Consider the following 11,703-nt stretch of genomic DNA (forward strand, 5'->3'; position numbering starts at 1 on the left):
AAGTTTGTTTAAATAGGGGTCAGATGACAGAGATCCTTTGCAAAGAGCCAAGTTTCTTTCCAGGAACTGTGGAGTGAAATCTGGACTTCTTCCAGATGTTTAGTTTGTGATGGCAGGGGAGTTGATGTGTTTAAGGTCCACGCGGAGTTGGCTCTTTGAGCGCTGAACTCACAGTTTTCAACAGGAAGTGTGGTTTTTTTGAAAGTTTTTTTTTTTTTTTAAAAGCTGCAAAAACACAAGCTAACAGTCAGCACACAGAACTGAGCCGAGAGAGCTCATCTGTTTCCTGAGGATTATTTGAATATTATTAGAGGTTAAAAAGACAGACCTGAAGCCTCTCCAGTTAAAAGATTAATGCAGTAGTCAGTTATTTAAACTACTCGTTTAGTGTGACTTCTTATTTTCTGAATCTACAGCAATGGTGATGGCACGCTGCAGGTTAGTACTTGAGTAAATGAACGATTTCAAACTCAACCGGGAAAAAACAACCTGAGACTTCTGAGGCTGAAACAACAACAACCTTGCAGTACCCAATACACTCCCATGTTAAAACTTCACAGCAGAAATAAACATGTTTACAGCCTGATACACAAATTGGTTGTTCTCTACAGAGAATTTCCCCCTTCATAACACCCATTTTAAACTTTTGCTACAGAATAAAGAGGAAGTAAAAGAATAACCAGAAGGGTGTCACTATATGCAGATTACATAATTTTACACATTGAAGAACAGAGTCTAACAGTTTGTTTGGGTTCATATCAGAAGTAAGATACAGATATCACAACCTGTTTAAATTGTATTAAGGCTTAAAGTTTGCATTATTAGGGGTGTGGCCTTTTTGACTGACCGGTGAATGACAAAACACAGGTGCCAGTAGCTGCTAGCTGTCTGCTAGCAGATACCTCAGCTAATTAGAGTCCCTGAACTGGACCTGTGGGCTATGTTTGTGCTGTTGGGGCACTTTTTAATGATCTCACTAATAACATGGATGCTGTGCAATCTCATCCAAATATGGTGAGCACTGGAAACAAAATGGCATCAAAATGAAATTTAAAAAAAAAAAAAAAAAAAAAAAAAAGACTGAGGATTGGGAAAAACCAAAAGGTGATGTGACAGAAGCGAGCTCTGTCTTATACACGATGGTTACGATCATGCGTTTAGAAAGAAACAAAGCTTCTATTTTGTCAGATGCTTGGAGCTGGTGACCAGGCTCCTTGTAGACATTTTTGTACATCGTCTGCTGCGCCAACCAATACAGGAAGTACTACTCACAAAGTACTGAAGCTGAGATGAACCAGCAGGCCTTGAATGCAGTACGATGGCGTTTATGGCACACAGAGAAATTCAATAAAACATTTACAGCTCAGAGTTCATCTGAGGACTCGATGCCAGTGTCAACCAACTGTAAGTGAATGCAACACAAAGCTTCTTTGATGGCTACTCTCTGTAGTATCACCATGGCAACCTGCCCAACACTGTAATGTTACCCTAGCAACAGCTGTGGTAAATGAAGGTGGACAAACAACTGGTGAAAACAAATGAATGAAGTTAAAAATGAAGCATGAGATGCTGATGTTACTTTATTGTATTTGATTCTACTTTCATTTTATTTTTGTTTTCTGATTAACTCAAATGACCTGCAGAGGAGAGGCCATAGCAGCAGCGACTCGATGGAGCGAGCACACCTGAAGTCAAACAGTTGGCTCAGGTTGCCTCAGACGTCTTCTAACTTGGATGTCTTTACATCGTTTTAGAAACCAGCTGCAGCACATCATCAGAGAATTGCTATCCCAGAAAGAGCTGAGGAGAGCCCCAGATGAGGGGTCACTCAGCAGCCGCGGAGCAGAAGCCAGGGGGGGGTTGCAGTGACGCGCCCGTGAGCTCCGTCGGCAGGCAGCTGTGCCTGTGACCGAGCCCCAGGCCGAGAGGCTGACAGCACCCCACCCCCGAAGTGGCCCGAGTGAGCCCCAGGCTCCAGGCCCCGACAAGCAGCCACCAAGGAGTGAGCCGGTGTGTACCTGGACACCCATCCCCGGACACACTGTAATATCCTTTATCTATCCAGGTGAATGTCTCATTGAGATTTAAAACTTTTCCAGTGGCCATCATGGCAGCAAAAGTTACAAGACATAACAAGTAAAAAACAAATACATTTATATGTAAAAACATCATTAAGAGCGACATTAAAAACAGTCACACTGACTAGAAGAGTTATTCTCTCTTTAAAATGGACTTAAACTCCATTTTGTTACTTCTGTAGATAATTCCAAGAAACAGGCACAGCGTATTTCAAAGTCTCTTTTCCTATGTTCTGTTTTGATTTTAAGAAAAAAAAAAAAATCATTTGTATGACGTTGTGAGAGTGAAGACTATATTGGTTGTGGTTTTTACACATATAAACACAAAGATAAGTTATGAGCTAAACCTGCACAATTCAGGGGTTTATAGTAAGAAAACATTACAAAGGGTCACGTGTTGGCCACAGTTTCTTCTTCTGCAGGTGGAAACCAGAGGTGAGCAGTTCCGCTTCCTCAGGACTGACACAAGTAACAGACCAGAGTAAGACCTGAAACACTGCTTCACCTTTAACCTTTGGTTGGTCAACAGTTAGGGTTAGTACAGCTGTTTCTGCTGCTGCTGCCGCCATCTGCCCAGCAGCAGAGACAGCTGTTCACAATCATTTCAATCATTGAGGTCAAGATATATTAACACGGCGCAGACTGTACATGAAGTAAAGGTCACCCTGTGTCAGATGGAGGTCAGCTGAGGTAAATAAGTCCTTAGCTCCTCCTCTAAACTACAGCTGCCTCCACCCTTCATACTACAACCGCAAGCTGTTTTCTAGCTTCTGAAGCCAGAAGATCTCAAACTCGCCCAAAAAACATTCAGCTGCAGAGGGAGGAGGAGCAGCCACAGAATCAAGCAGCCAAAAGAAGCTCTGAGCTCAACTTTTCCACAAACATCTGGCCAGCTGCTCGGCGCTGCTGCTGTAATGGACCTCAGCAGTTTCAGTGTGTGCTACCTGTAACAGGCTGCTCTCCATTAGTGTGATTGAACATCACCTCCTGCTGGTCACTCTTAGTCAGTGCAGCACTCCTGTTCATCCATGGCACACAGGGCAGTCCCCTGGAGAGTCACACAGTCTGCTCAAATATTCAGGACAGCAAGTTTAACAACTTTAAATCTACACAATTTAAAAGCTCTTCCAGCTCCATCCACACACATGCAGAACTACACCCTCATCACATGCCACACATCCATTAGTCTTCCAGGTACTGCGTGCTCTCCGCCTGCAGATACCATTCCCAACCCGATGCTGCAACTCTCCATCAGATCCTGTTGTTCAAACTACAAATCTTTTCCTCCTTTAGAGAGATCTCTCTCCTTTTTAGGAAACGCTCTGATCAAATTTTCTTCCTATTGACAGAAAAATCTGTTTTAATGCAATTAATCAAAGACAAGAGCAGCCCTTTTAGGTTTATTTAAACAAAAACACGGAGGTAGCAGAAACAGCCAAATGTCCCACAGATGCTGCAAATTCTCAGCTCTTCCTACTTCGCTGCCGTTTCCTGTGTGAAGCCCGGGTCCCGACTGAAGCCTCAGCCGTCCTGGGTGATGTCCGGGTCCTCCTTGGTGACGTCCGGGTGTTGAGTGAAGCCTGGGCCTCGGGTGAAGCCCCGGCGGTCTCAGCCGAAGCCCCGGCATTGGCCTTGCTCTTCCCTCTGTACAGTCTGGTGTCAAAGATCCTCCTCTCCACACTCAGGACCTCCTCATAGAGGCAAAACGGCTTCACGTCCAACATGAAGGCGAAAAGCTGCAGCAGCCAGATGAAGGAGCGTGGCAGCGTTGCCTCCACCTCCTTGTAATGACTGTTGTAGCACCTGCAGGAGGAGGCAAGATTTAAGTGTCAATGCATCGTCATGGGAACGTTTGAACAGATGAGGGGAAATTTGGCATTATGATGTGGGATCAGTTTGTTGTCGGGCCTAGTCACAAGTTTGAGGTCTTCCAGGAGATCTCATTCAGCAAATCAGTTTAAAACCCACTAATGAGCATCGAAGGAATCGAAGGAGCTTGGAAAGAAAAGCATCTGGACTTCTTTAAGTTTCTTGAAGACGTTTCGTTCTCATCTGAGAAGCATCTTCAGTTCTAAGAGCAATTGTTGATTCCCCAAGAGAAAGGATGCCCCAAATGTCTACATTTTGGACAGAGAATGTCTTCTCTGGTTTGAAAGAGGAGTGGAAAAAAAAGCCATCTATGGTCGTGTCCAAATTCATGGGCTGCATCCTCCTGAGGACCCAGCCTTCACGATCTACGTGGGCCGGGTCCTCAGAAGGTTGGGTAGGCCGGAAGTAAACGGCTGGGGAAATTGGATGGTCTAGCCTTCTGATTAGCGTCACCGCTGTCTCGGTGGAGTTTAATAAACTCAGCCGTCTGCTCCTTGCTGTCTAAAATATAACAGGACACTGGCGTAAACTCTCAACCGTCTCACACTTCTGTTTAATCAGTTTTCTGTTTGACGTTTATTCAGCTGTGTGAAGATCCCGGAGGAACCCACCCGGGGGATTAATAAAGTTTTATTTTATCTAATCTAATAACTTTAATCTCAGCCAAACCGATTTACTCACAAACAAATAAAACACTGAAAAAAGCCCAACAATAACATTTTTAGGTTGTCTAAGTGACTTATATATTACGTTTAACCTGAGTAGCGAAACTCTGCGGTGACCTGAAAATGATGTGCCGGGAGTTGTGCTGTTCTCGGCGGCTTCAGTGACCCTCGAGCTCCCGGCTTCCTATCGAGCTGGTGGGTAGCAGATGCTCCGAAAACGTTGAAGCACTTTTGCAAATATGCGATATCTTCATAAACCGAGCAGATATTTGATGTTTACATAAGTACTTTCTCGCCTGAAAATATGTTAAAAGTTCATTTTGTGACCCAGAAAGATTAGTATGAGTAATTTTAAAACTTAGTAGCGGCCGCCATTGTTGGAAACTGGAGTTTGGCTGGGCCGCGCTATGAATTCTGGGATATGGTAGGCCAGGAAGGACACACCCGACCCATCCTTCAAATTCGGGAAAAGGAGGACGCATTTGTCGGCTGCTTTCGGAGGAGTCTACGAATTTGGACAGCCTTCGGCGCGTCGCTGTGACGTAATCGGTCTACAAATGCGGCCTCGGGAGGATGCAGCCCATGAATTTGGACACGACCTATGTCTACTGTGAAAACCATCTTTAAACAGAGGGCGGGGCTTATGACACCAACTGTCTGCCATCTATAATCCAGTTTTGAGATCCTTCCCAGACACTGACATCCGGGGCCATTTGACTTCAGTAAGAACTGAAGAAGCTTCCCAAGAAATTTAAAGTCCAGACGCTTTTCTAAGCTCCTTAGACTATGATGACCTGGATGACCGAAACCCTTCACAGACATGAGGTAAGAAGCGTCATTCTGTAAGCGATCGAACCCAGCGTCCAGTCTGTGAGGCAACATCAGTCCAACCTTCATGACATACAGAACACCAGTACATCTCCATATATCACCGCTTTGTCATCACCCTGAGGGGGAAACTTCAACCAGCCAGTGAACGTCATAGAGCTCACAACTCCTAACCATCACATTACTCCACCACGCTTGGCAGGTAACTTCCTCCTCCACCCAATTTTTTTCTTCCTGACACTTCACACTAAGATTCTTTGTTCATGCATCGCTATTTTCAGTCCTCTGTCATCAGCTCAGTTTAAAATGACTAAAGCCTTAAACGACCAAATAGACTCACCAGAACTTCTGTCCTCTGAGAACAACTTGTCAAAAGATCTCAAGCCAAGATGTGTACTACTCCCTTTACTGGCCATTCTCCAAGGTTTAAAACTATAAATCTCAATTTTTTACTGAATTATTTCATAAAGCTGACTGCTGATGACCAGCGATCTACAAGCGCTGATGTTTATGTCGTGCAATCTTCTATTTTTGCTCTATACAAGCAGCAGTACACTCTTAAGTGTGAAATCTTCACTTTCCTCTTTGGAAGTTTCTCTCTTTGAGGCAAGTTTCTGGAGAAAATATTCCTCTTTGGTCATTTTGAGATTTTTGTGCATTTTGATATTTCAACCTGAGACTGAAGCTGTGAGTGACTCACAAGCAGCGTCTGAGCGCCGGGTGCCAGTACATGTTGTTCAGCGGAGTCAGGAAGTCGTATCTACGGGTCACGACCTCGTCCAGCTTCATGTGGTGCAGACTGGGACCGTCTGATTCCTCCTCGTCCCCCCAGCAGAATATGAAGCTCGATGGTCCTACGTCCTGGAGCCCCGATGGACAGGAAGCCAGCTTCTCGAAACACAGCTGGACCTGCTCTGCAATTCCTGCACAAACAACAGAGGGAGCGTGTCGCATCTCAGGATGTTTTTTCATGTGCTTCAGATTAATTTTGCAGAGAGAAATGAATATACAGGAAAGGACAGGACTTCACCTCTCTTTCACAATAAGATCAGCCAATTAAATTTCTTACTTTTTTTTTTAATCATCGAACACTTTTCTTTCTTGTTTGGGTAAATTTGTTTCTTTGACTTCCACTGCTTCCTGCCGGGGAGAGAAAAAAAAAAAAAAAAGCATATCAGGAACTCTTCATCAAAAACAGAAAGCACGGGTTTAAAAAAAAAAAAAAAAAAAAAAAAAAAAAAAAATCTTTTTTTTTTTTTTTTTTTAAAAGGAACACAAGCAGCTATTAAGCAGCTTCAAATGTCTCCACATCTGCAGGTGTCCGAGTCAGACACCAGAGTCAAACTCACATTATTCACATAAAAACACAAAGAAAAAAAAAAAAAAAAAAAAAAAAAAGCCCATTATTCCTTAACGTAACACACAGATTGCAAACTTCCTGTGTGCAGATACGCCAATGACGTCACGCTTTAAAATCAGGACTAAAATCTGATTTCTGCACACAGATCCACCTCAGGGGAAATACCGCTGATGTCCTACCTGGAGACATTCTGGTCTCTCCTCTCTTGAGCTCGAATCAGAGCGGCCTGCATCACTTTGTACCACCTCCTCAGGTTAAACACCTTACCTGTGGATCCACACAGAGACAGAGTCGCACACAAGCCACGTCTAGAAGGGGTCACGCTCAAAGGTCAAAAGGGCAGAAAAGTTCCAAGATCAGACATAGTTCGTCATCTGTATACAGTCATTCACAAACACGTGCAGTCAGCCATTGATTTTCAAACTGATCATGTTATCGAATAGCTCCTTACATCTGTGCCATGTTATTTTTTTAATAAATATAAACCCAACCTGAGTCCTTCTGTCGTCCAAGATCATTGGACAGATGCCTGAAAGATAGAACCAATCACAGTCAGCACACCTGGAGCCCTGCCGGAGGTCGTCTGACGGCGTGAAAGATACGTACCACTCGGTCATGTCGTCCAGGCAAAAGAACAGCTTCAGAGTGACGATGATGAGGGCAGCGGCTTGCACGTCATACCGTGGCAGGGTGGGGTGATTGTGGGGGTCAAATGTGTGGAGCGTTTGATCCATCATACCGGTGTGCTCCAACAGCCTGCAGACCCAGGGGTGGAGCTCATCTGACAGGAAACAGGCGTGTACAGGTACACTGTCAGTGTTTGTATGTAAAGAAGGTCGCCTCCAGCAGAGACCATTATCGGTCAGAACACTGAAGTAGTCGTTACCGGGCAGGTTGACATCGGACAGGTATCTGAGGCTGAGCAGCGCCGGGTGCAGCAGGGTCTGCTGACTGATTGGAGGAAAAGCAGGCAGCTGCAGGAACTGAATGAGAGTCTCGGCCTCTTTATGAACGGCGTGATGAGACGGGACCGTCTACAGAAACCAGGTGAGAGCCAAGTCACGCATCATTACCAGGGCCAGGTAATAAACAAGATGGCGGCTTTCTCACCTCAACTACAAAGATGAGGGAGTCCTTCCCCGTGACTTTCATCTCCTCGGGAAGCTGCTCATAGGCGTTCAAGTACGGGATGTGACCCTCATTCACAAGCCTGCGAAACATCACGTTCATCCAGGTGAAACACACTGGTTAAAACCCCTCAGCCACGCAAGTGCAGGTGGGTGCAAGTGGTACCTGAGCAGGTCGCTGAGCGTCAGCGCCTCACGGCTCCACACCAGAGCCAGGTAGATCAGAGACAGTGTCTTCTTCATGCTCAGCAGACTCTGGCTCCGCTTCTTCCTGGCCGACAGGTAGGTGAGGGTGTCCGAGGAGCCGGACCAAAAACCAGAATTCTCTGAGGTTAAACGAGCAGTCAACTAACGCAGGAAACCTCATCTGGTCATATGACCTGACACTGAAACTTTTACAGGAGCTTCTTGTCAGACTGAGGACGCTTCCAGCACCGTACCTGTGTTTGAGCCCGCCGTGCTTGCTGGGTTCGACTCGCCATCTGTGCAGCTGATCCCCTCGCTGGCGCTCTCCAAGTCAGAGCCCACAGCTCTCTGAGGATTTAGATTTAATTATTAAATCTCAAAAAATGAAATAAATCAAATGAAATCAATAACCAAAAAAAATAAAATAAAACTTAGTAGATGAAGTAAAACATAGAAAATCAAATAAAATGATTAAATATACAAAAAGAATACAAATTTTTTAAAAAAAGTGAAATAAATAAGAAAATAAAGACAAAACTAATCAAAATTAAGGATTAAAAATACACAAATCAAATAAAAATACAAAAAAGAAATGAAAATGGATTAAAAACAAAGGTGAAACTGCCAGGAGACAGATAGATAGATAAAGCTGACAAGCAGTTTCCAGGCACCACCATAAAAACTCACCACTCTGAACTTGCAGCTCCTCACGGGGTCGTGGGTGTAGGCCTGGCGACTTTTCTGCAGGTAACACCTCCACAGAGGACACAGCACATCATCCTGAAACAGTAACACCAGTTAGGCCTCTGATTGATTGCTTTGTGGTTAACAGAGAGGAGACGGACCTTAAATTGAGGATGGACTCCAAGCGCGAGCAGAGCATCGGCCTGGTTCTTCAGGATAAACTGGAAACCCTCGCAGACCATCCACACGTGACCACGCTCTAAGACAAACAGACACGTTAAACAGGATATGACATCATCGATTTATGCTGGTGCTGATCGGACACTGACCGGCCTGCTTCTTGCGGGGTCCTCTGATGGTCGACACCCTGCTGGACAACTTTAAGAAGGACAGGTCCACCACCTCCCGGGTCCTCTGAGGACACAGTCACATGTTAGGCAACAGAATAAGGAGGTCCTCTACACGTGGGCTTAACCACCAACACCATATTGTTAAAAGAAGCATCTTAAAGCATGTTTATGGAGTTCTGAATTCCCTATATCCCCATAACATATTCATACTCATCCACCTGTGTAGTAAAAAGAGTGTCTCTGAAAGGGCACTGAAGAGACCCTGACACCTCAACCTCCAGTTACAGACCACTGTACAGGTCATAATGACGAAGATGTTTTTACCTCGATCACGTTGTGGCAGGACCTGCAGTAGAAGCGACCCTCGTCCGAAATGCCCCAGTCCACTGCTGAACACTGGGCACAGGGCACCGTGTACTCGGCCTGCACGCGCGCACACATACACAGACACACGGTAATGCTCAGGTGTTTCTGTAAATATTCTAATGAATAAATTAATCTTTCAGTCTTAAAAAAACAAAACAAAAAACGTACTTCATGTTTTTATTAACTTTATATAATACTAAGTGCAATAATCCTTTCTGTCATCGTTGTATTTTTACTCAGTTGTATATAGTATTTGTATTCTATTTTTATCTTATTGTATATTTATTGTATTTTATTCTACTGTATATAGTATTTTATTTTATTCTATTCTGTACAGTTGTGTACTGTATTTATTCTTATTGTATTCTAATTTTTGCCTCATAACTTTTGCACTGTCCACTTCCTGCTGTGACAAAACAAATTTCCCACGTGTGGGACTAATAAAGGTTATCTTATCTTATCTTATCTTATATTCGTGCATTCAGCTCTTAATGAACAGCGGAGGAGAAATCAGAGCTAATGTTCACGTTCAAATGCCTTTGAAAACAAATTTATGTACAACAGCTGGTGAAACTGTACAGCAGCGCCCACGGGAAAGAAGGTCAACAATTAAACCTCCAGATCCTAAACACTTCACCCACAAAAGTCTAGACGTCATTAACAACGATTGCTAAAATAATCCGTCTATGTTTATCGGGAATATTTATTTGCGTTTTCATTTGTTAACTTTAAGGCTTCTTTGAGACTTTCTGAGTATTTCGACACACAATGTAGTTAAAATCAAATTTTAAATCAAAACTCATTAAGCGTACACAGTTCACAGGTACTGGTAGAGGAGTTTATTTTGAACATTATGGATAAACTGTCGCTGATATTACGCTAACGGATTTTAATTGAAGAGAACAGTTATTAAATGTGTGCCGATTAATTACTCAACGGCTGCGGAGTCACACAAACCTGTTAAATGTCTGAAGTTAAAGTTGGAGACTGAATGTCGTGCCAATCATCTTAAAACACTAATATTTTTAATTGAGTTTGGTAGGACCAAACTAGCTGACAACTGCGTTCACCGTAGGTTGCGTAAAATGAAACGGCCGGTTTATGAGAGCACCGGGAGACTCACCGTGTGTTCGTCATCCATCCTGAGTAGAAAACTGCAGCTTTAACACGAAACTTTGGATTTTGTCAGCACTTTGTTACAACCGCACGTGCCTCTGGTTGGAGACGCTGGGACTCTTCTTCTTCGCGCATGATTTCTGTGAGACTGAACGCCTCTCTGCTGCAACCACAGGCCAGATTACATACTTCAACTACTTCTACTCAGCTGTAAAATAAAATAAAAATAAATATGCTTTATTTAAATATTGTTGTAAGTAAAAATAATACATGTGCTATACTGTGTTAAATGTGTTTAAAATAACAAATGATAAATGTGTCTTTTATACTTTTTTTTTTTTTTTTTTTTACATCTCCTCGTATAAATATACTAAGTATTAATTTTCTGGATGTTTCTAAATCACTTTAGTGAGAGTTTTTCTTCCTCCAGATGATGATGATGATGAGTTCCTGATGTGCTCTGTGTTTCTAAGCGGATTTGATGAGGTCAGAGGTTATAAATAGATGCCAGATGTCTCTCTGATTCTCTTATATAAGGTGACCCCCCCCCCACACACACACACATACATACACACACATATACGTACAGACAGAATGATGGTTTGATTGATTTTTTATTATTGATCTAGCTGAGGCGGATCAGCTGTTATCAATCACTGTCACGGGAATGGTTTCGCGAGCTTTTTGTTGGACTCGTGTGCAAAGCTTACAACAAAACAAACACAAACGCCTGATAGATTTTCAAAATAAAACATGTGCGGGTAAACGCTTTTCTTTGTGAAACATTTCTAAAACAACTGAAGGTTTGATTATTGCTTTGCTATTAAAAGAAAAGCAAAGAGGGCTATACAACACAGACATCCCACTAAACAAAAGAAATTGATTATTTATTAATTAGAAACACATTTGTATGTATACATTACTATTTGTATTTTAAATTTAAATAGTATACTTTTATTTGTTATTTATTCATCAAGTTAATTTCATTAAATTAATTAAATGTTGTATTATATTTATTACTTTAAAATGAACTTTTTTTAAAACTTGTTTTAGTTTTAAAGTTAAGATGACAGC

General features: G+C 42.8%; 1 protein-coding gene across 1 annotated transcript; it reads right to left on the reverse strand.

The window, feature by feature from the left end:
- Positions 1–1,575: 1,575 nt before the first annotated feature.
- On the reverse strand, positions 1,576–10,836 carry taf1b (TATA box binding protein (Tbp)-associated factor, RNA polymerase I, B). The gene is made up of 15 exons (XM_024805191.2): positions 10,637–10,836; positions 9,472–9,570; positions 9,127–9,211; positions 8,959–9,056; positions 8,801–8,893; positions 8,368–8,461; positions 8,094–8,253; positions 7,911–8,010; positions 7,687–7,834; positions 7,407–7,581; positions 7,292–7,329; positions 6,980–7,067; positions 6,510–6,580; positions 6,141–6,363; positions 1,576–3,881 (listed from the first exon to the last, which is right to left on the reverse strand). Exons 1-15 carry the CDS (start codon positions 10,652–10,654, stop codon positions 3,542–3,544), a joined length of 1,830 nt encoding a protein of 609 aa, XP_024660959.2. The 5' UTR covers positions 10,655–10,836; the 3' UTR covers positions 1,576–3,541.
- Between the last annotated feature and the right edge of the window lie 867 nt (positions 10,837–11,703).

This window comes from Maylandia zebra, linkage group LG15, assembly GCF_041146795.1.
Source record: "Maylandia zebra isolate NMK-2024a linkage group LG15, Mzebra_GT3a, whole genome shotgun sequence".
NCBI classification, from domain to species: domain Eukaryota; kingdom Metazoa; phylum Chordata; class Actinopteri; order Cichliformes; family Cichlidae; genus Maylandia; species Maylandia zebra.

Bases quoted from the DNA above. Each gene is read 5' to 3' on its own strand.
- taf1b (XM_024805191.2), bottom strand. The intron at 9,057-9,126 runs GTCAGTGTCCGA...TGTTTGTCTTAG, and splicing joins ACCCCGCAAGAAGCAGGCCG to AGCGTGGTCACGTGTGGATG. The intron at 7,582-7,686 runs GTAACGACTACT...GTTTCCTGTCAG, and splicing joins GTCCGATGTCAACCTGCCCG to ATGAGCTCCACCCCTGGGTC.